This window comes from Amblyomma mixtum, chromosome 3 (assembly GCF_055824585.1).
Source record: "Amblyomma mixtum isolate Tamu chromosome 3, ASM5582458v1, whole genome shotgun sequence".
NCBI lineage: Eukaryota > Metazoa > Arthropoda > Arachnida > Ixodida > Ixodidae > Amblyomma > Amblyomma mixtum.
In genome coordinates, this window is record NC_143014.1 from 49,492,363 (window position 1) to 49,515,171 (window position 22,809).

The following is a 22,809-nucleotide window of genomic DNA, read 5'->3' on the forward strand; positions in this document are numbered from 1 at the left end:
CTTTGACACGGAGGAGTTTGGGGCACGCTGGCCCCATATATGGCCTCCCGCACAGCCCCACTGCACTGAAGCGTTCATGCTCAGGTCCATGACGAGCCCGATGAGTGGCGATCTTATTCTGCTGGAGCGACTCCTCAGAACGTAGCAGGGTCTCCCAGTCCTCCCAGCTGGTGAGGTGCTTCAAGCCCCGCGGGGGAGGATCCGCCGGGCATTGGAATAGAATGTGGGCTAGGGTGGCGGTGGAGTATAGTTTCAGAGGGTTTAAGAAGGTTTGGTGAGGGTTTGGTGGTAGCGGGACTTAATGTAAGGGGACTTAATGTAAGGGGTGGTAGCGGGACTTAATGTGTTCGCGTCTGGAGGCGGTGCCGTAGGGTTTGATGGTAATAGTCAAGGGAGGGGTGGGGCGGGCGGTAGAGCTGTCTCTCGGCTTGGTAGGCCTGAGTAGGCTCACTGAACGTGTGCATGCGCTCCCGAGAGAACTCTGACGCGAGGACCGCCTGTGCCCGGTTCAGACCTTGGGTTAAGCTGTTGGCGGCCTCGATGCAGGGGTGCCCCGAGTGCGCAGGCACCCAGAGCAAGCTGATAGGGCTCGATGATGAGCCTCGTACGTCCACATCCGTGGAATTGGAATTAGTTTTTGAGCGCAGAAAGGCAGCACAGGAAGGAACGAATTTGACAGGACAGAGCTCGTTCCTTCCTGTGCTGTCTTTCTGCGCTCAAAAACCAATTCCAGTCGTGCACCAACTAACCTGCAAAAGCGTTCTCCCATCCGTGGGTCTGGCGGGTGGCTTGGGTGTTGGCCCTGACTGCGTAGATGTCGGTCGCGCGCTGCCCGCAGTCCGAGGTCTCAGGAGGGGGTTCAGCGTCGTCTTCGTTGTGTGCCCTTCACCTTGGCGCTGTGTACTCATCATAAATGATCCCCGACTAGCCGAGCAACAAGTAGGTCGTGCGGCAAAACGCGACACAAATTTGCAAATTGTCGTTTTCTTTTTATTATCAGCGGGTATCAACAAAACAAACATTGCCGAATTATATCCCACCGCCTTGGCATCATGCTCTTCAAGTGTGAAAATACCAGCTGAAGTGGAACACAAAAAAATTTATTGAAATTTTGAACTTCAAAGCATACATTTTGTACCACCCCGCTCGGTATCGGTGATCTGTGAGCGGTATAGCGCAAACCAAGACGACGGAAGCAGCAGATACACACACCAGACACCCACACGACAGTGTGTCTCTGTTTTTTGTACGCCGTCTTGGTTTGCGCTACCCCTCATGCCACGAGCTATGACGTATGCATTTTAAATGTTTCGTGCCTTCTCCTAAATGTGGAGGTGGAAGAAAAATTCGCTTGCGAAGGTAGTTCCCGATGGGTAAGAGGAAAAACCCGTGAAAGCATGGCAGAGAGAAGCGTGAGAAAATATGTTACACGGTTGTACCCATGGCTGTGAGGCATCATCCCGGAGATCGTCGGCGCAAAAAGTTTTTACAATGCTCATTAATATCGGAATTAGAGCCGTCGCAGTCATGCGATTTCGCCACGCTCATCACCTTGCGTGCCGTGCCCTCCCCAAGGTTTTTCTTTATCCCGCCTGGTCGGTCGACTATAATCAGATACAGCTCAAGAACAAAGCGAGACCACGAAGGAGATTCTCCAGCATGTGACGTGGACCGATTTTCATGACGTGACCGCATCGTCCACAAAATCGGTCGACGCCATTGCCTGAAAGGGCCCCTTTGAGGGTAATTCACTGCTTTGTAGAGTAGACTTATAGAAGGCGCGGATTCAATCCCGGCCGCGGCGGTCGAATTTCGGTACAGGCTAAATTCTAGAGGCCCGTGTGCTGCGCGATGTCAGTGCACGTTAAAGAACCCCAGGTGGTCGAAATTTCCGGAGCCCTCCACTGCGGCGTCCCTCGTAGCCTGAGTCGCTTTGGGACGTTAAACCCCCGTAAACCGTAAACCGAAGACTAGACGTCGGGACGGCGCGGACCGTGGCCCAGTGTTGCCAAGTGCTGTTTTCTTAATGTAGCTTATTTTCTTTCTCCCCTACCGGCCCCGTCTCGCACGATGCAGGTTTTTGGAGGGAGCTCTGCCTTTCGTTCGCTACTTCGTTTCATTTCTTTTTATCCCAAGAGCTACGCTGTACGACCGGCGAACATGAAGAATGGAAAAAAAAAAAACAGTCACACAAGACGAGGGACAAGAGGAGTGCACACACCTCTTGTCCCTCGTCTTGTGTGACTGTTTTTTTTTTCATTCACAATGTACCAACTGGCCCGCATTTCAACCCTTCTGAATATGAAGAGCATTACATTTTTGGAACAAGAGATTTTGCTAATCTCTATCGGGGTATCAGCGGGAAATTATGTCCAATACCCGGAACGCTTTGCAGGTCACCGCGTCGCCCTGTAGTATGCATGAACGCGGGTTGTCGGTGGCCATTAATCATCCACTCCAAGGGAGGTGACCAAGATGCACACGCAGCGGTTTTCTGTCCAGGCAGACAGAAGAAACCAATTTTCCTTCCTGGAGGGAACGGCTGAGAAAATAAGTCATGTTAGTGCAAGAACACACGCAGATCAGGGGCGTAGCCAGGGTGGGGGGTTCGGTGTCAGAACACTCCCCGAAATTTTCTGAGCGCTGTATCCCCCCCCCCCCCCCCCCCTATCCGGACGATTTTAAGTAATGTTCAGCTTGTAGAGGAGCTCACAGAGGATTGCCGAGACCATACTTCAAAAGCGCTAGCTCTTTCTCGACGCCCAACAGTTCCGTGTTGAATTTCAAACAGTGGACCTTGTTTTTATGTGTCAGTAGTTATCCAGGAATATTCTGATGCATTTGCGTTCTCTGTTGTTTATTCTCGAAAAGATTGATGTACGTAGTCGGTGCTCTATAGCAGGAAGCGGAAGTTATTGAAAAAAAAGTCACTTCGCCATCGCACGACGTGTGGCACTCCTAGCTTTTAATTGTAGGCACAGTTCACCCAATTAAACGTACCTTTTCAAGTCAGCCTACTTTTTCATCCTTTGCATTGCCCTCATATGATCATAAACTATCGCGAAAATAAAAAGTGTTTTTTTTTTTAAAGCGGCTCTGCGGCCGGGCGCAGGTTCACATACATGGGGTATAGAAGTTCTGACAAATGCCATTCGTTGGCAGTTGCTGACTTTGTTGTAGAGCAGAAGCTTTTGTGTTGTTTTCTATCATGTGAAAAATACTGTAAATAGTCGCGATTTTTCGTACGAGTGTTTTTTTTTGTGAGAGAACAAATGTTCTTTATGAATCAAGACCTCAGAGTCGGATTCTTATGTATTCTGTACTCGTAGTCATATTCTATGTAAATATTACAGCGAACGAAACAGCTAACCCTTCGGCTTTATTAACGCATGACTAACATATTGTATGGGCCTAGGCTCTCGATTCTTTTTAATTTTTTTACCGGCGGCGTAAACACCCACCGAAAAATATTTCTTGCTACGCCACTGACGCAGATACAGAAGCTTTTCTTGCTCATAATAGTTCGATCTTTTACTGCACAAATCGCAGCAAACTCCCTCTGGAAAGAAGCATAAACTTTATTCGGAAAGTCTTCTCGATGGTAGCAGTGTGAGTCGTTCCGGACTTCTAGTCCAGGACCCCACGGAGACAGCCACCGCACAGGCTCGGTCTATAAAGGCGAGCTGGTCCTCCAGGACCGTGCTGTCAAGGTCGCCTCCCACTACTCCAATGTGGGACTTTGATGTGGAACTTACCGGGTTATGGTGGCAGGCCCATGTGGTGTGGAATAATGTGGAAATATCCCTACAATAAGGACATCTGTCCTCAAAAGCGGTGGGATGAATTCTGCTAAGTAGAGAGAGGCACGGAAAATTGCCCGTCTGAAGCTGGTGCCAGCGTGTCAGCTTAGGATGAGGCGAAAGGTCTCCTACTGCCTCTCATAAGCTCCAGTATTATGCTGTGCCGTCGGGGTACAGGCTCCAGGAGCCACGCTTCAGCCCCGCTCGGTAAGTGTGGTCTCGAGCGATGACGTCAGCCAGTCACGTGATTCCCAGAGAGCCCTGCCTGTCCTGGTGCCTCGTTGAGGGATGAGTCGCATGGCGGTCTTGCTTAGTCTTATTTTGAGGTAATTCCTGCAGGCTTGCTGCGTAGAGCCAGAGACTCTCCCCGCGCATTGCCGATGGCTACTGCTAAAGCCATAGCGACCTCTTCAGCCTCGGTACGACTACAGTCTCTGATGGTGACGCTGGCAAGTTCTCTGTACGCAGAGTCCTCTACCGTAGCAACAACCGCTGATCTTCCAGCCTAGCAAGCAGTGTCAACGTGGATCACGTTCGCTCTACCCGCGCCAGTCGTTTTCCGAGACTTTTGGCTCCTCAGCGAACCTTCGCTGGCCCACATCGTGATGCCGTCGGCATATACAGCGTGCCGAATGCCTGGGATTCTATCAAGCCGTTCCAGAAGTCCGGACATGGTGATATTGAAGAGTATCGGGAATATCACCGCGCCCCGAGGTAGGCCCTTGTTAGACATTTTGATGATGTCTGACCTCAGGTCACCCATGCCGATTGTTGCTGTTCTACGTCTCAGAAAGGCCTTGGCATAGTCATGGATCCTCTGACCTGTTATGTCGCCATCACACAGCCAGTAGAGCCGCCTTGAGCCCACAGGAAAGGTCTGAAGACTGAACTGGGAGTCCCACGCCAGGTAAGGTCTTAGAAGAAGCCCGTTGCCTTCCATTACGTCTGCAGGCTTCCAAGATACCGCTTCTACAATTAGTTCGCCTTGGTTTCTAGTTCGCCTTGGAGAGACCTGGCCAGGTTAATTAGATCCTGCTTTATCGACTACGAGCTAGGACGCAAAGCCACTTCTTTGCAGCCCTTCATACTGTAAGCGCAGTGGGTTGGCTTTTCACGCGACACAGGCGTCAGCAGGAACCGCCATGGTTTTATGATGACATTCATTGCCGCCTCGACATCTCAGACCTACGCTAAAAACGATCGCTGCCTGTAGCAGAACCAATATCTTCGGTTCTTGAGCATCTGCACAGCGTACGTCTACGGGGCCACCTGCAAGTTTCGACTGAAGTCTTACACCGCACTCTCACAGAGGGAGAGCGCGGTGTTAGTGTAATGAGAATGCCTTTATTTTCCCTCACAAGGCTGCGGGAGGCAGAGAGAAAAAGCTAGAATTCGCGCTTGACAAGCTCTCGCCCCCCCCCCCCCCCCCCCCGCCCCGAAACAAAAATACATGATACATCGAAATAAAAAAGGCAAACAGCATAAGCATGTCAGCAAACGTTCAGCAGCAGGACATTGAAAGAAAATAACAGTGCAGAAAAACCACCAATTTTTACACAAATATACATCTTCGTACCAAAAAAACGATATATATGAAAAATTGATACACATTTCACACAGTTCGATATACCCGCTCATGTATAACTGAGACAAAATGGCTGAAATATTTTTGTCGTGTGCGCTCAAGGATTGAATTATGACTGTGTCAGAGGTTGAGGATGTGTGGAAGAGTGTCTAAGCATACGTTGTCCGTAACCTGTTCTGAATAAGTGCATATGTGCCAAATATTGGTATTACTTGTTATGCACGGGTTGTTCCTTCTGCGTACGTAGTGAAGCTGTAGTTGTGCAATGAACGAGATATTGTTATTCAGCTCGGTTATATATTTAGAAATTAAGGTATGTGTACATATCATGAGTTGGCATTATATGTTGTCTTTCTCAAAAACTTGGTCTAGATGGATGGTCATACTCTACATTGTATATTATTCTCAGCATTCTTTTCTGTTGATGTGTAATTTCCACAGGTTTGCGAATGATGCTTTTCTCCATACCAAGTGACAATAATTTAGGTGTGAACAGAACAATGAATTATGGAGCAGTATTTCACTTCTATAGGGAGCCTGTGTTTGTGTCGATCCAACGTAATTTGTGTGATCATATCCCATGTCATTTTCTCATTGAAAAGTACGCCTAGTACTTTAAAGAAATTCACTATTTCTACTTTAAAATTATTAAGCATAATATCATCGTTAATGTGCACATCCTTGTTTTTTTGGACGGTAATGGCTTTTGTTTTCGAAGTGCTAATTTTAAGGGCATTGTATATTTGTCCACTTTTCAAGTTGCCTAAGTGTTAAATTTTATTTGATAATCACGTTGGAAGCGCATGAGGCGGCAAAAAGTAAAGTGATGTTGTCTGCATATATAACCAGTTTTGTTTTGCTGTATTTTTCTGTTATGTCATTCACGTATATGTTCAAATGAAAAGGGCCCAAAATGCTGCCTTGCGGCACTCCGGAAAAGTTCTATAGGATTAACAATTGATTGTTGGCCGTTTAATTCAACATATTATTGTCGATTCCTAAGGTATAGCTACTCAAAAGCATCAAAGATATTCCTCGAAAACCATATACTACTTGAAGCTTGATTTTTCAGTAGTAACATGTGATTAAGGTGGTAAAATGCCTTCGAAAAATCGACATATATTGTACAGGCGGTATCAGCCTTACAGTGGCCTGTCAGCTATACCGGGGTTTTTTTTTTTAGAAGGTCCAAAATTTAAAAAAAAGGTAAATTGCTTTAGACTTATTTTAGCACTTGGGCTATACTGGAGGCTACGGCGGGCACCAGGCAAGAGGGAAACTGCTTTTTTGAAGGTTTGAAGGTTTATTAAAACGAAATACAAATGAGTTGTGAGTTTCATAAAAAAGTTAGTACAGTAGGAGGTCCCAAAGTGAAAACTGTCTGGGGGACCTCCCATCAGGAATACATAAGGAAAGTGCATAAGTTTGGCAGAGGAGCTATAAAAGTATACAATCAAGTTAAAATCTATTAGTGTAATTTGCGGCAATGAATAAGTTATACAATAGTTAGCGGGCATAATTTAACAAAAAAGGCATAAAATAGCAAAACATAAGAGCAATAGAAAGAACACAAAAAGACATAAGATAACAATGGGCATTGAATAAATGCAGATATAATACACAGGCGGAGAAAGAAAAAAAAAAGAAAAAAAAAGAGGTTCCAGAAGATTAACAATATGACCGTTTGCTGTCAGAGTGGGGAACATAAAATAAGATGAAGGCAACCTTAAGCATGGTATGAAGCTGAATGGGTTGATAGGAGATGTTTTTTTAGTAAAGTGTAGAAAGCGGGCTGCGAACGTGCGGATTTGATTGCTAGTGGTAATGAATTCCAGGTTTTGATGGCGGAGAAAAAAGCAGTTTGTTTTCCATAATTTGTGTTCACTTTTGGTAGAAGCATATTATTTTGTTCAGAGAATCTAGTGTTATTGCAATTAGAAAGGAAAGATACGGAAAAACAGAGAAGTTGGTTGTTATTATTGCGAGCGCGGTAGATTAGAAGACCTAACCTAAGATTAAGGAGGCATTTCAATGGCAGAATGTTTAGGTCAGAGTAAAGAGGTGAAGCAGTGGCTGTGTATGGGCTGAAAGATAGAATTCGAAGCGCTTGATTTTGAAGATGAGAAATACATGACATATGGCATGAATAGGTATTACCCCATGATGATAGGCAATAATTAAGGTGACTGTTAATGAAAGCATAGTACAGGGATAAGAGAACATGGCGTTGAAAGAAAAGTCTAGTTTTTATTAACACCCTTATTCCAAATGAAATTTTTTTACTGATAGATTTGGTGTGTAGATGAAATTTTAGATGACAGTCAAGCGTGATGCCGAGAAATGTAACGGATTCGGAGGCAGTGATAATATGATGTCCCAGATAAACGGCTGGGCTCGGGATGACATGCTTTTGATGAGAGCGGAATATCATGAAAGTGGTTTTTGTAGGATTAAGTTGTAGTAAGTTATTTTCACACCATAAAACAATATTCTGTAAGTCCATGTTTAATTTGTTTATTAGGCTTGTGAAATTGCTATCCTGAGTGAATAATGTCGTATCATCCGCGTAAAGTATACATCTTGTGTTAATTAAAGACAAAGGTAAGTCATTGATGAAAATGAGAAAAAGAAGCGGACCTAAAATGGAACCTTGTGGCACTCCTAAATTAATAGTTAAAGGGGAAGACAATGTTTCTTGTAGCTGAACAACTTGTATACGGTTAGTGAGATAACTGCGTAAAAGAGCTAGAGCAGGCCCACAGATGCCTAGAGATTCTAATTTAGTGTACAGTATAGTGTGGTTAATTGTGTCAAATGCTTTGGTGAAATCTAAGAAAACAGCACCGGCAAACAACCCATTATCAATATATTGCTTAATACTGTCTGTGAATTCGATTAAAGCTAGTTCTGTGGAGTAATTAGGCCGGAATCCAAATTGCTGATCTGCTAACAGCTGGAATTTAATGAGGTAGTTCATTATGCGATTAACAATTAACTTTTCTATTATTTTACTAAAGAAAGGCAATATAGTTATTGGACGGTAGTTACTTAGGCATTCTTTGTCGCCTTTCTTGAATATCGGCGTCACCTTACCTTTTTTAAGTTCAGTTGGAAAAACACCAGTCCTAAATACTAAATTAATAATGTGACTAAGAACATTAGACAGCTCACGACCCACCAGCTTTACTTTGAAAGAAGGAATTTCATCGATCCCAGGAGCGGTATTTTTTAGGCTAGAAATTATTTGGAAGACTTCGTCTGGTGAAGTAGGGCGCAAGTAAAAAGAGTGAGGGCATCGACGAGGGCCACAGTAACTACTTGGAGGCGGGGAACCGCGGCGCGAGAAGAAGGAATTAAATGCATTAGCAATGTCAGTTTGATCAGTTAAAGTACACTCACCGTCAGAGACTTTCGTTATGCTCGTTTTGTTTTCAGCTATATTCAGAAATTCCTTAATTGTTACCCAATTCTTACGAGTGTCATTTCCATTTCTAAGTATTTCATTTTGGTAGTAATCTTGTTTGGAGCGTTTAAGTGCTGCGGAGAGAGTATCTGAGTATTTTTGATAGCGCTGTTTTAGGCGCACGTTAAATGGCTGCTTTCTAACCTTTTTGAGAAGGTTATTTTTTTTATTTATACAGCTTAGAAGGCTTTTGGTTATCCATGGATTCCGGGGAACTGAGTACCAATGAGTGATGGGAGTTACCGATGTGCATGAGCTAATTATTTCTTTGAGCTTCGCAGAAAATTTACTGAACGCTTTATTGGCGCATGTTTCTTGTAGTATGCTATCCCAGTTAGTCTCAGCCACTATCGCAACAAACCGGTTTCTATCAAATGTTTGCTTATAGCGTTTTCTGGGGGGCGTGTTATTAGGGCATTCAATTAACAGTAAAGTGGGATAATGGTCCGTGATATCAAAGTTGATGACTCCTGCGATTTGAGGCGTAATGACATTAGATAATATATGATCAATGAGGGTGCTAGAGCCTCGATGAGCAATGCGCGTTGGTGACGCCAGTAATGACTCCAAACCATGGCCGAGAAAGCAGTTTGTGTATACAGAACAAGAGCTGTCAGAAATGTCAGTTATGTCAATATTAATGTCACCTACGATTACAATGTTCTTGTTTTCACGATTTAGAATTTGGAGGATGACTTCTAGTTCGTGGCAAAAGTGCTCGTAAGACGCGGATGGTGAGCGATAGATACTACCAATGACAGTGTTTCTGTGTGAAGCAAAAATTGCTTTGTCAAATTCTAACCATACTGATTCGCACTTTTCTGTTTGAAACGCGATGTCGTGACGGCGTTTGTAGGATATAGCGTTAGAAATAAAGATAGCAGATCCTCCGTGTCGATCAGCTGACCTGTGATAGTATTCATTGTGATAGCCAGGAAGAGCAAACAGCCTATCATCGTCGGATGACAGCCATGTCTCAGAAAGACAAATGATTGAAAAGGCGTGATCAACGAGCGTTAAAAAGTTTACTAAGTCATCGTAATGCCTTGGTAAACTGCGAGAATTAAAATGAATAATAGACTTATGGGTATCAGCTGAATTAAGGAGGAGGCTTTTAAAGTGGTCTAGTGAGAAGTGCATGATGATTATTGATATGTGGTGCTCCTTTTACGTGAAGACTGAAAGATCATCAACTCCAGAGATACGGTAGACGTCGCTATCCTTGGTCTCCCTTGCCTTGATACGGCCATTGTCTACCCACACAAACTCCCAGTTTTTTTCTTTTTTCAGAGCCAGTGCTTTGCCAAGAAGACGTTTGTTCTCTGGGGTTAGGTGATCGTTCACGTAGATGGGCTTGTCATTGTCAGCATGGACCTTAAATCCGATGGAGCTCATGGAGATGCGTGCTTTTCTTGCTTTGGAAATAAATTCTGCCTTCTTGACGCGGGAAAAAAATCGTGCTATGATGTTGGTGTCGGTTTTCGCAGGAACTCGATGCGCAACTTCAATGTCAGTGCTAGAAACTGAACAACCTATTTTCGAGCCAATTTCTTCCAGAATTGCGACGCAGCTCTCACCCTGAGTCGAAGGAACTCCCTTAACCTCAACGTTATTTATCCTGGAATATTGCTCCTGTTCAGACAATCGCTGTGATAACTGCTTATTGCAACGAGCAAGTTCCTTATTCTCTTTTGTCAAGTCAGCTTGCTTGATTTTCATTGCCTCGTAGAGTTCATTGAACATAGCAAGGCTGTCTCGCAATTCGGACACTTCTTTTTTCAGCTCTTCAACATCTTTTGCCAATTCTGCATTGGTGGGCATTGTGACAGAGAAAGGACTGGTATGGGCAGCAGTGGTTGCGGCAAAAAAAAAAAAAAGTACACGTGGAAATCAATGAAACTAACTAACCTGCGTGAGGAGTACAGAATGGTCAGGGCTTGTTCACTGCCGCAACCCCGGCTGCCAAATGGTCGATCTTGTGCGGTGTCGATCCTTATGTAGTAGTCGTTCTGGGGGGCGGGAGGGCACGTTGAACGTCGGTGGCGCTGTCGGCTGATTTGGTTATCGGTGAAAGATGTCTTTTCTTGATGCTGTGTCACTGTGATCGTCACACGTGCGTGCTGCAGTGGACGGCTTCTTGAAAGATGAAACGGACCTGCGTGAGGAGTACAGAATGGTCAGGGCTTGTTCACTGCCGCAACCCCGGCTGCCAAATGGTCGATCTTGTGCGGTGTCGATCCTTATGTAGTAGTCGTTCTGGGGGGCGGGAGGGCACGTTGAACGTCGGTGGCGCTGTCGGCTGATTTGGTTATCGGTGAAAGATGTCTTTTCTTGATGCTGTGTCACTGTGATCGTCACACGTGCGTGCTGCAGTGGACGGCTTCTTGAAAGATGAAACGGACCTGCGTGAGGAGTACAGAATGGTCAGGGCTTAGTTCGCTGATTAGTTCGCTGATTAACTAAATATGTTAATAAACTTTTCTAATTTTATTTTAGGGGGTATGTTGTATTCGCAGAATTGGAGATCGTCCTCCAAACAATCCAGCTGAGAAAAAACAATTTTAATAAATTTTTGATGCACGTTATGAGGCGAGAAAAAGTCACCCTGGTAGGCATCTTCACACCGTAACTCAGCGGCGGTGAGCGCCTCTGACGTAGTTCGCTTCGCCCTCCGCTTTGCGTCACGCGTGCCGGACGGGCGGCCTGCGCTATCGCTGCTTATCTCGCTTCGCTCCACGGCCTCACGGAATGCGGCGTTGGAACAAAAACGCACTGGCACAAAGCGCAGGGCGGAGCGAACTACGTCACAGGCGCTCACAGACGCTCTGTTATAGTTTGAAGCTGCCTACCAGGGTGACTTTTTCTCGCTTCGTAACGCGCGCAAAACATTTTTTCATGAAAATTTTTTTTCTTGGCTTGACTGTTTGGAAGACGATCTAAAATTCGTCTTCCAAACAACATATCCCCTAAAATAAAAATTATAAAAGTTATTTAACGTATTCAGTTAATCAGCGAACTAATTAAAGTAGTTCTCTTACCTGGCGTCCGCCGTAGCCCTCAGTATAGCCCCAGGGGTAAAATAAATCTAAAGGAATTTACCTTTCTTTAAAAATTTTGGACCTTCTAAAAAAAAACACCCGGTATAGCTCCTCCCGAGTCAGTGATTTGATTGATTGTCTCTCTACCACGCTCGGCAGAAAAAAAAAATGGACGAAACACTTAAGCTCCGCCTCAAAAGGGGCTCTAAATACCTTCTGAGCAGAGCACATCAACTCGCTCAATCACTACGTTGTTTTGTAGTGGTGCTGGCAAAAACTTTATTGGATGCACTGGGGGTGGGTTTTAGGGAAGAGTGGAGGGTTTCACCGCTCCCTTGCCTGGGTGGTAGTCCTGATCCCGGGACACCATTGGCGGTGCCCGCGCTCTTTGAACCAGAGCCCTCTGGAACTCCAGGTCCAAGCAGGCGGACAGGGTACCCCCCCTCCCCCCCCCCCTTCGCGCTTTCTCTTGTTGGCTGATCTATTCTCTTTAATCCCGGATTTTTCTGACAGGCCCATACCATATGATATATGCGTCTGCCCAAGTGTCACAAAACTTACAGTACCCCGAAAAAGTCAGGTTTATGTGTTTTAAAATCGTGGGGCTTAGAAATGGCCCCGTTTGCAGCCTTCTGAGGTATCGTTCATCAGCTCTATCCAGGCCTTTGGCGTGCTCTGGGAAAGTGTGCCTACTAAGGCGCAGATATGCTGTGATGTCCGCATAAGTCGTAAGCGTATTCGATATAGGAGTACCGACAGAGTATGGGAATTCAGTGGAACTCCGGGGCAAAGATGCTCGGGTGGCTGTGTCCGCAGCATCGTTCCCTAATTCTATTTCCTGGTGTCTGGGCACCCATACCGACTGTTTTGTTCTCTGGATTAAGCTATGCTGCGCATTTGCTAAAATTCTGCTGGCAAGCGGTGCTATTCTTCCCTTTATATAATTTCGACAGGCATGTTGAAATTCTGTGCGTGGCGCCGCGTCTACATAATACGTGCCATTTTTGCTGCCGTAGCACTGCTCTATAGCTCTAGTTTCTCTCCTACCTTAACTACGTTCGGGATGCATGTTTTTTGGAACTGATGTAACTAATAGTTTATCTCTCCAGGCCTTGGGAATGTCCGCTCTATCCTTTGTTGTGGGTGGCAGCACTATGTGCAGATCAGGACTCGTCTACCAACTTTTGTCGTTGATAGCCGTAGTTTGGTGAGCTTCGAGTAGCTCTTCCATCGTGTTATGCATTCCTAGGTAGAGAAGGCGATCAGTGGACGCCTTGGAGGGGAGTCCTAGCGCCTTCTTGATGGCCGCTCTAACTATTACGTCTAATTTCTTCTTGTCGCTCTGCCACAGTTTAAGGTATGTCACTGCATATATGTTATTCTGTTAACGACGAAAGCCTGCACCAGGCGTAACGTTTCCTTTTCCAAGAATCCACTGTGCTTGCCAGATACCGTGCCAATCATCCTACTGATCTGCTCGAACGTGGACTTAAGTTTGTTAATCGCTACGGCATCGTTACCTTTGTTGTTGATTTGAAGCCCTAACACGCGGATGGTTTCTACCTCCAGGACCTGAGTTCCATCTATGTATATTTAAATTTTTCTTGCCGATATTTTGTCCCCCGTGATGTGAAGGAGCTCTGATTTCGTGCGTGCGCACCTAAGGCCACACTCTTCCACGGCATACTTATGTACCAAGACGCTGCCTCCTGTAGGGCGTCCTATCTGTCCAACACTGCCACCCGACGACCACAGAGTGATGTCGTCCGTGTGAGGCTCAAGGCGATAGATGTTTAGATAAATGGCGTGAAACATAGATGGCATTTAGATACTCTAGACCCTCCATAAGCACCACCCACCCCGTACCTCCACAAGGCCTCCACCCTACGCAGAACAAAAAGCGACAGCAACATCGAATTCAAAGATGTAATGGGAAAGCCAGCTACCCTTCAAAAGCATATCCCACCAAACCCATACCCAACCCTTATAGATAGCTAAGGGTCTCTTGCCACTCAGCTCCCCGCCGGACTTCCACACTCCAGAGGTGCCACCACCCACCTTTGGCTTCCAGAAAAATTCTGTCATGTGTATGAAGCCTCAGCTTAGAGCATCAAAGTAATCAATGACATTAAATTCAACTGCTACAGCTTTCTCGCATCAGGTTTCATAATCATCTTGTCTTTTTCTTTTGAGGGGGGGGGGGGTGCTTTTCTGATTGGCTCAAGGCACCGCCACGCTCCTTCCAAGTCAATGGCTCAAGCCCAGCAATAGCAGGGGAGTACAGTCTCTTGAGCCAATCGGAAGAGCAAGAAAAAAAAAGTGGAATAAAAAAGAACCCCTTACATTATACCCACCCAGAACATGTTTACAGCAGTGTCTTGTTTGTATAGACACTTTGGTTCCTGAGGAAAAGTGTCTGTAAAGTAAGCCGCCTGTAATAACGAATCATGAAAAAAGCAAAAATATTTTGGAGAAAAAAATTTGATTACAGACGGCTTCTGTGCATATTGGCCGGCAGTGAAGTCGAAATCAGCCAATCTTAGCAGCTCAAGGTGCATTATTCAGGTTGCCATTATCTTGAAAATCATGCGGTGTAGGTTGAAGCATATATAAAGCACCTAGTGGTCCATAAGGTGCACGATAGTACCTCTTGGTGTAATGTAGTATCTCCTACTATGACTGTTCACATCCCAAGAACTCTGTATTCACTCGGGTGTGAGCTTCTGGATGTGGTTTTCAATGGAGTACACAGATAAGTTTTTTTTCTCAGACAATCATGCAATGTGGCAAAAGGCATGTCAACCAGTCACCTTGCTGCTGTAAGGCACGAAACCATGCACACACAAAAAGTCCATTATTAAGGAATTTGCACATATGCACTGTTTTTCACTGGTGTCCTGCACTCAAATTATAAGGGACGGAGCATATAATAGGGACACTCGGGATTTAGTTCTCATCGTTGTCCATATTAACGAGATGAAAATACATGGCTCCCAATGGGATACGTGCATTTTCACTCAGTCCATTGTCCGGACAGCAAGTTTCCATATTAATGAGGCATAAATACATTGAAAAAGTTTGGTCGCCAGAAAAACTGTCCATAATTAGAGCCCTCCATATTAATGGGGGTTGTCTTAACAGGACACGACTGTATACGCTTTTTCTTTAAATCTGCTCAGTTCACTGTTTGATTACATTTTTTTTGCATACGTTGTAACCACTTAGCATGGACCCAGGTGAGAGCTAGCAGTATATGAAAATTATCAGATGCACAAGTGAATACAAACTAAATGCAAATTAATCAGCTGCTGCTTCACATAGCATAAATTACAATATATTTACAATAGAATGGAACAATTACAATAGAATGGAACATGCTGCCAGAGTCCATTGTAAATATTAACTCCCTCGACGCCTTTCTAGAATGCCTAAAATCTTACCTGGACCGTAGTACACCAATGTAATAGTTTTGCCTCAGCACTTGCTTGCGTTATTCTTATCTACTGTTTGATTTTTCCTTTGTTTTTTGTGTCGATATCGCAGTTGTGAAATGTACCTTGTTTTGAATGTGAATTTATTAGGTTTTCCACTCCTGTAATAGCCTGAGAAAGGCTGACAGTATCAATAAATGAATGAATGAATGAATTTTAAACAGCTAGTGTTGGAAGTCTAATATTCCCTTCTTTTCCTGTCAATTTACTTAGATTTAAAGATACCTAGCAGTTCATTTTAACCATGGACCTCATTACTAGTTACCTCCTGAAGCCTAGTCTCAGCTTGCATGTGCTAGCTTAAGAATTACAAGTTTGTGAAACTGCCGTTATATACATCTGTTCTACGCTATCCTTACTTTGTGCTATGGTATAAGCAATGAGGGCCTGCAACTCCTCTTTCAATTTTAGCTGCCATAGTTTGCAACGACTATGAGATACTGTACTATAACATGCACAGAACTACAAAATATCCGTGTTGCACACGGCCATTCATTATAGCTTGACAACTCAAGAACGAAGTAGCAGATGCCTCTCAAAGGAGGCCCTCCAGCCAAGAGCATGGCCTATTTTCACAACATCGTGCTTAATCCACTTGCACCTGCCAGCCCCAGCGATCTCAAGCTAACAGATCCATGGCGATTAACCGTCACAAGAATTTGTCGCCACCATTGGCCGGAGGGCTTCTTATGAGGGGCACTCGAAGATTCATTTTTGAGTTGCATTCGGATATAGCAGAGACCAGGAACCAAGCTCATTTGCTATGTCTTATACTTGTGTCAGGGCATCATAATAATCTTTACAGGCCTAGTAAGCATCACACACAGATCATAACTGCTCAGCGAAAGGCACACTAGACACCTAAAATATAACAAAGAAAACACATCAGATGTGGAGGTTGTCTGTGTTGAATTTTGAGAGGCAAACAATGAGCATTCGATGGAATGAGCGTCTTCAGTACTACAAGGAAAAAAGTACTTTCTGTAGACTGCTTTCAGCATTCTGTGCAAAGTATCCATGTTTATTAGAGGTGAAGTATTGATGTGTACAAAGTATGGCTCTCAAGTGAAAACCCATTTAGTATATAAGAGCAGGGTAGTCATGTCATTTATTACTTGAACTGTGTAGGGTACAGCTGACCATGCATGCTAAACACACCTAAGTATACAGCATTTTCCAACCAACAGAAAGCTACTCTCATAATGTACAAAGTTGATAAGCTAAGGGACACCGCTACTGGTTGCCCGGAAGAGCTGTTGTGATTCTGATCCCGTGCATATCTTGTATCTCTGCTTTCAAGGCCTGTAAAAAGCATCGCATCAAATGAGAAACACTACTAAAACTATGTGTTAATCAAGAATACTGCTAAAACGATATGCTAGCACAACTTGGTCAACATATGTGAAACCTAAAATGATATTTCTCTGTGCACCATCTTTGCCTAAAGTAACCAGGCAATGTGGTTTGCTCCTCAGCCGTATTCACAACTTTCACGGGCTATAGGGGGCGCCACTGGAAATCCAATACAGCAATCCAAAAGATGATTCCACAGGTGTGCTAGCATTGTGCTCTGCTGGGCTGTGTTCCGAGAAGCTGCTTTAATTCATTTGTGCGAGTGTGCTCTCTTAGGCAAAGAAGCTCCCAATGCAGGCCATGTTATGTGCTGTGAAAATATGCTCAGTATCATCTGTCACGGTAGAAGCCCTCCGAGTGCAGGCATGCATGGCAGGTGCGATATAAATTGAGTGACATGTGGGTCTGGTATGCAAAACACTCTGCTGCTGATGGAGCGGACCTGCAGAAGTGACACAGAAAAAGGCAGCCCTAATTGCACCAGGAAGGATGGGGTTTCTGGGAAATGCTGAACACATGCGCAGAGAGCAAACATGGATACCAAGCAAATTTTCAGCTTTTATCCAATTTACTGGTAATTATGGACTCCAGCATCTGCAAGATGCTGCAAGATGTTGTAGCGTGCGTTCACACGCGTGGTACAAATATGCCGAGCTCGCAGCCAATGTAGACCAGTCTTCTACCACAGCACCTTCATTGTCACATCTGACTGCCTGGTCAACAACAAAGCAAGAATAGAAAGCAGCAATGACCGTTTGCAGAATGCATTACAGCCTGGCTTATTTCTTTTTAGACATCACCAATAGGCAAAAATTTTTACTGATGTAGACTGTAAACACGCCTAAAAAAAAACCATTTTTCTGCAGTGATCTCTTGACCAGCCAAGTAGCTCCAGGTCCAGATTTAAAGAAACACCATAGCTACTACTTCTTCTATGCCAGGAATTCTACCGGGTACCAGTACCAGCTGTGGATGCAGCTCCAAACCTCTGTAAAGTTGCGTAAATACTCCGACTTTAGCATGCATTTAGCGACTACCGATTGCGAGCATTTTACACACTGAAAAGCGCAGGGTACACATCTTTAATTGAGTACAGACACCAAATTTTTGCTCCCGTGTTTCCTTCTTTCAAATGATGTGTTAGAGATTAGTATACAAGGATCATCTTGGGGTATTCCCCTATGACCTTGCAATAATTTATGATTCAATTTCTTCTAGATGCTGTTTCCGTTTCAATTTCAACAACCAAACAATGGCTGGGACGTGTAAGAACTGTTTAGGTCATGAAAAAAACTGCAGTGTAATCACTGATAAGTAGTTTTAATTCCCAACAACGTTTAAGTCAGCCTGCTTCAAGAGCTGGAATGACAACAAATGAATCAGTGATTATATATATAGCAGTTCTCTTCATTTTTACGTGACCTCAACATTTCTTACATGTCACAGCCATCGTTCGGTTGTTCAAACTGAAATAAAAACAGCATCAAGAAGAAATTTAATTATAAATTATTTAGCAGTCATAAGTGAATACTACATGGCCATTCGTGTATTCTAATGTCTTAAGCATCATTATAGAGAAGAAAACAAGCAACTACATTGAGGTGTCTATAGTTCTTTAATTTCTCAAAAAGTGCCACTACTGTCAAGTAGTCACTGCTCAAAAATGTCGCCCTCAAAGGTGGTCCACAACGTAATACCTCTGTCACACAGGCACTTTCAAAGACTATGGAGTAGGGAGTCTTCGAGATTCTCAATCGCTATTGAAACTACAAGGATCCGTGCCACTGCTACATGGTAAACTCGATCACCGTCGAGTTTCCATCATTTCACGCCAAGATGTTGTGGCACCACCGTCGCTACCAATAATTTTTCAAGCATGCTATAGTATGATACACCTTAAAAAAAAAAAAATCAGTTGCTAAAACTAGGCCACGGATCGCGGCATCCTGTATTGTCTGCTGGCCGATCGTAACAGTAAATGAAGTCAGCTTTTTAATGTTTGACTATCTTAAACAAGCCAGGTATCAAAACTATTGAGCTTATCATTTTTTTTTATGTGATAAGCTTCTTATTTAGGTATACAAGAAAAGTTTCAACAACGGACTACTTTTTCGGTGTGGAGGAATTCTGTGCGGCAGTCCTGAACGTGGGCAGAGCTTCACTAGTTGTATCCGACTATAGCAAGGCTAGTAATCAGCTTACGAGTTTAACCTGAAAAGGTTAAAAATAGTGTATACTTGTTACAGTAATATTAATCACTCTTGAAATTAACTGTGTTATCCTGGACAAGTTGTAGTAGCATTCATGCACTTTTGAAGAAGCTGGTGTTGGTTGTTTTTTCATCACTGACAACAATGGTATTATGTTTGCTGCAGTGTTTTGTAGCCCAGCCTGCCTTTTTTTTCCTTAAAAATAAGTTGTAAATTTTAATTACCATGTTTTTCTGAGATGACACTGCGGTTATTTTGCGTCCGAGAGGGCACAAAGCCATCGCTTGAAGGCCGTCAAGATCTCAATACAGTTCCGTGGTGCTCCAATAATTCAACAGACTTGACGTGATGGCCATTAGCGTCACCCGTGTAGCAGCGCTCAATTGGCCTCTGAGTCGACAGACTATCAGTTCGAGGGCCTTCGAAATGACCATGTGACAGGGTTATTTATATGCCAATCAAGATCACTTCTCAAAGCAGAAATATGCACTGCAAACCGTCATATTCTTGTTGACAGGCTTTGTAATGCAAAACTTGATCCCACTGAATATTTAAAGCAGTGGGGAAAAACCGGACCACTGAAGAAACACAAACAACAGGAGCTACATTGCTAGTGCTTTTGTCTGTTTCACTGCTGTCCTCATTTTATCAAATTGCTTTATCTTTTCACGACGAGTAACTGACTTGCTCACAATTAGATTTTAATTAATTTGATTATCTACTCCTTGAGCTTAGAATCAAAAGGGAACGTGGGCAAGTTAGCTTGACATTAACCACGCAGTCCAAGCACTGCGTTAAGCCAAAAAATGTGATTGCGTTTATGTTTTCTTAACATACTGTGCACTTAACATGTACAGCTGCAACGGAAAAAGATTAGCACAAGTGACTCATGACCAGAGCGGAAAAATTGCGAGACGCGGCGCTCTTGTAGCCGTGTGCGCCATAGAGTTTCTTACTATTACCTAGAGGGAAAGCTGGCAAGCCGTCTATGGGAGTTTGCATGGAGACCCCACGTGACCACCTCAGCCACCATGGGCGCTCAAAGCATCATGGGGCGGTGAGCTACTTGTTGCGAAACTGCAACTTTTGGTCAAAAAATAATAAAAAAATAAAGCTGTTTGATAGCTACAAACGTCCGAACATTCAATATCTTGTCTAATCATTGCAACAAACGAGCAGAAAAGCATTTAAGAGCAAAGTTTGCCTAAAATAAGACATGACTAGCTTTCCTATTGGCCAAGTGATGAACACTAAAAAAACTAATATTTCGTAATTAACAGGCGCACTTTTAAAAGTAAATATGTTTTCAAAAAAAATTTTGTTGTTTAGATACTTTAAGAGGTTTTTTAATGGCATTTCGGAAGAGTAAAACCTTTTATTGGCGTCGTGTGTCGTCGCGTCTTCACTACTATGGCTTTTGCACACTGCGTTCGCGCGAAAGTCGTCTGCGCACACACGAACTACCATAGAGTTTCTAGTAAGAAACTCTATGCGAACTACGTTTTCGAAATGAAACGCCTTAGTACTGCCACTCTGTGTTCCCGAAAAACTACGACTGTGCCGCAACAAGTAGCTCACCGCCCCATGATGCTTTGAGCGTCCATGTTGGCTGAAGTGCAGCGCCGCCAGCTTTCCCTCTAGGTAGTAGTAAGAAACTCTATGGTGTGCGCAGATAGCGAGAGTGCCTGGCACATTCCACTTTCCAAAGTGGGGGTGGCCGACAGAAAGCAGCCCATCCGAAAGCAGGCACTGCCACACATTACTTTTGACAGTGCATCTCCAGCACATTTTTAATGGAAAACGGTGATAAAGATAACGTTGCTCGCCACGCCAGCGCAAAAAAAAAATTAAAACGAGAATATGTGCTTAGCCACCTTAGCACATGGTTTGGCTGATAAGACACCTACAGGCATTCGTTTAAGATGTTGCATTTCTGATGGGCGAATATCTAGGTGCGCTGCTTTCTGCCGGCCACCCCCGCTTTAGGAAATGGAATGTTCCTGGCACTCTCGCTATCGGTGTACTCGGCCACAATAGCGCCGCGTGTCGCGATTTTTTTCGCTCCGGTCATGATTCACTTGTGTCATTCTTTTTCCGTTGCAGCTGTACACATGGATATTGCATTAACCCGCTCGCATGTGTGTGCAAAAACGCAACCCAGAATACAATTATGCAATAAAAATTTGGCAGAGACACTTAAGACTGCTTACGTGTGGGAATGCGAAGCATTATATGTATAACTGCATAAGGTAGATAAACAGATTAGTGCTCCGAATGCTTTCGATGCTGCCATACCCAGTGACTGAGACCAGACGCTAGTGGGCGAAAATCTTGATCCACATGTGCAAGCGATGCATAGTGGTCATGCGCAGAGAGTTGACCACGATGACGCGACACCGAAATGAAATTCGATGTCGCGTCAAATGTTCCATCTTCCGAATTTCGTGCCATAGACAGCAGACGGTGGACGCCGGCTTTTGTGCTAATGGGACATATAATGCTTTCGCATTAAAAGCATTCCTCGAAAGGCGATAGCGGAGGCGGCCGCGTGGCGGCGACACCGTACGTGAAGACCGCGAATACTGGAGCCCTTGTTACGGCACCCCTAAAGACCAAACGTTATCGATATGTGAGGACAACGACTCTAGCTACCTAGATTTCGGGCTTAAGGTGTGCCACAAGTGCTCCGGTTCGCGTGTAAGAAACAACACTCGTTGTTTGGCTGCTTCTGGCAAAGACGGTACACAAACGAAACACAGTAATGGGCAATGCAAGATGCTTACTTCGTTCACCAATCTATGTTGCTGCACCCTGGAAAGATTCTTAAATACGGGGGACTGGACGTATACTTCATACATGGCGCCGCAGCCACCTGGAAGGCAAGAAATCGCAAAAAAAAAAAAATGATGCTGGAAGTACACCATAATAATACAGATCACTCGCTATTCGCGAGAACCGAAAGCAGGAGTTCAGGAACTGTGGAGATATTACCTGATATATCCTTCACCTGGATGTCCGCCGCCTCCGGAAACTTTTTCTGGAGAATACTGGACAAACTTTTTTCTCCGCTTGTTTCAAGCGCTTCGTTTGACAGAAATCTTAACACCTGGAAGAGACGAAACAGCTCTGCTACAATCACGTCGCCAGTCTGCTCAAAGAGCTTTTTAGAATTTTTAGAACACTGAAGGCTAATTTAAACAAGTCTTGTACGAAAGCAGCCAACCTGTAGGCGCCGCACGAAGCCGGTAAGAAACCGGGACATCGTAGAGGTAGTAAATTTGTGCGACTTTAGAAGGGTTTCATAAACACATGCCTACACACATGGACATAGTTTGGCCGGCATGGCACCGACTGTACAGCGTTACCAGACGATAAATGCATGTTTAAGTTTAAACTGTTTAAACAGAGCGAGCCAGAGCCAGCACCAACCACCTTGTATTTTTTTTAACTCACTTGCAAGTTAAGGATTAAATGTCTATTGAAGTTGAGATCTAAATGTTGTTAACAGATTTTAAACATTGATTTTACTTATGCTTGTAATTTTGAGCATCATTTAGGCATTTTTTTGTTATTAAAAAACACTTCATTTAAAAACTTTAGGTCAAAGATATTTTCATATTTTCATTACATGTGCCCCGCATTGAAAAAAAAAAAGGACCGTTCTGCATTGCGACATTGTGAGTCCGAAACATGCTGCTCAAAGATATCGGCCGAATCAACATAGAGGCTTGTGACCGTCGACGGGTGGATTTGCGAGGCAGCGGCCGAGGCAGTTTCGGAATCGGGGAAGCGAGTTGTGCAGGGCTCTGCGCGTAACGAGCGTACACGAGACGTGACACAAAATCGAGAAGAGCTGCCTGCTCATTATG

General features: G+C 44.2%; 3 protein-coding genes across 5 annotated transcripts in view; all 3 read right to left on the reverse strand.

Annotated features, from left to right (window-relative positions):
- Positions 1–22,809, reverse strand: part of LOC149350138 (deoxynucleotidyltransferase terminal-interacting protein 1) — a 280,102-nt gene that overhangs the window by 200,782 nt on the left and 56,511 nt on the right. The gene's annotated exons all lie outside the window — the stretch shown is intronic.
- Positions 10,016–10,669, reverse strand: LOC149350145 (uncharacterized). Its single transcript, XM_089575510.1, has one exon. The coding sequence runs from the start codon at positions 10,667–10,669 to the stop codon at positions 10,016–10,018; it is 654 nt and encodes a 217-aa protein (XP_089431636.1).
- On the reverse strand, positions 16,463–22,319 carry LOC149350146 (bolA-like protein 3). Of its 3 annotated transcripts, none has more exons than XM_089579102.1 (4): positions 22,164–22,235; positions 21,932–22,046; positions 21,724–21,812; positions 16,463–16,679 (listed from the first exon to the last, which is right to left on the reverse strand). In XM_089579102.1, exons 1-4 carry the CDS (start codon positions 22,200–22,202, stop codon positions 16,611–16,613), a joined length of 312 nt encoding a protein of 103 aa, XP_089435228.1. In that variant the 5' UTR covers positions 22,203–22,235; the 3' UTR covers positions 16,463–16,610. The 3 variants fall into 3 exon arrangements, with proteins under 3 accessions (XP_089435228.1, XP_089435229.1, XP_089435230.1); XM_089579103.1 differs by lacking the exon at positions 16,463–16,679 and adding an exon at positions 17,070–17,443 and having other exon boundaries at positions 22,164–22,319; XM_089579104.1 differs by lacking the exon at positions 16,463–16,679 and adding an exon at positions 17,561–17,718 and having other exon boundaries at positions 22,164–22,319.

Bases quoted from the DNA above. Each gene is read 5' to 3' on its own strand.
- LOC149350145 (XM_089575510.1), bottom strand. From the start codon at position 10,669: ATGCCCACCAATGCAGAATTGGCAAAAGATGTTGAAGAGCTGAAAAAA.
- LOC149350146 (XM_089579103.1), bottom strand. From the start codon at position 22,202: ATGTCCCGGTTTCTTACCGGCTTCGTGCGGCGCCTACAG. The intron at 22,047-22,163 runs GTTGGCTGCTTT...CGTCTCTTCCAG, and splicing joins GCTTCGTGCGGCGCCTACAG to GTGTTAAGATTTCTGTCAAA. The intron at 17,444-21,723 runs GTAAGCATCTTG...GTTGTTGACCAG, and splicing joins AACATAGATTGGTGAACGAA to GCAGTCAGATGTGACAATGA.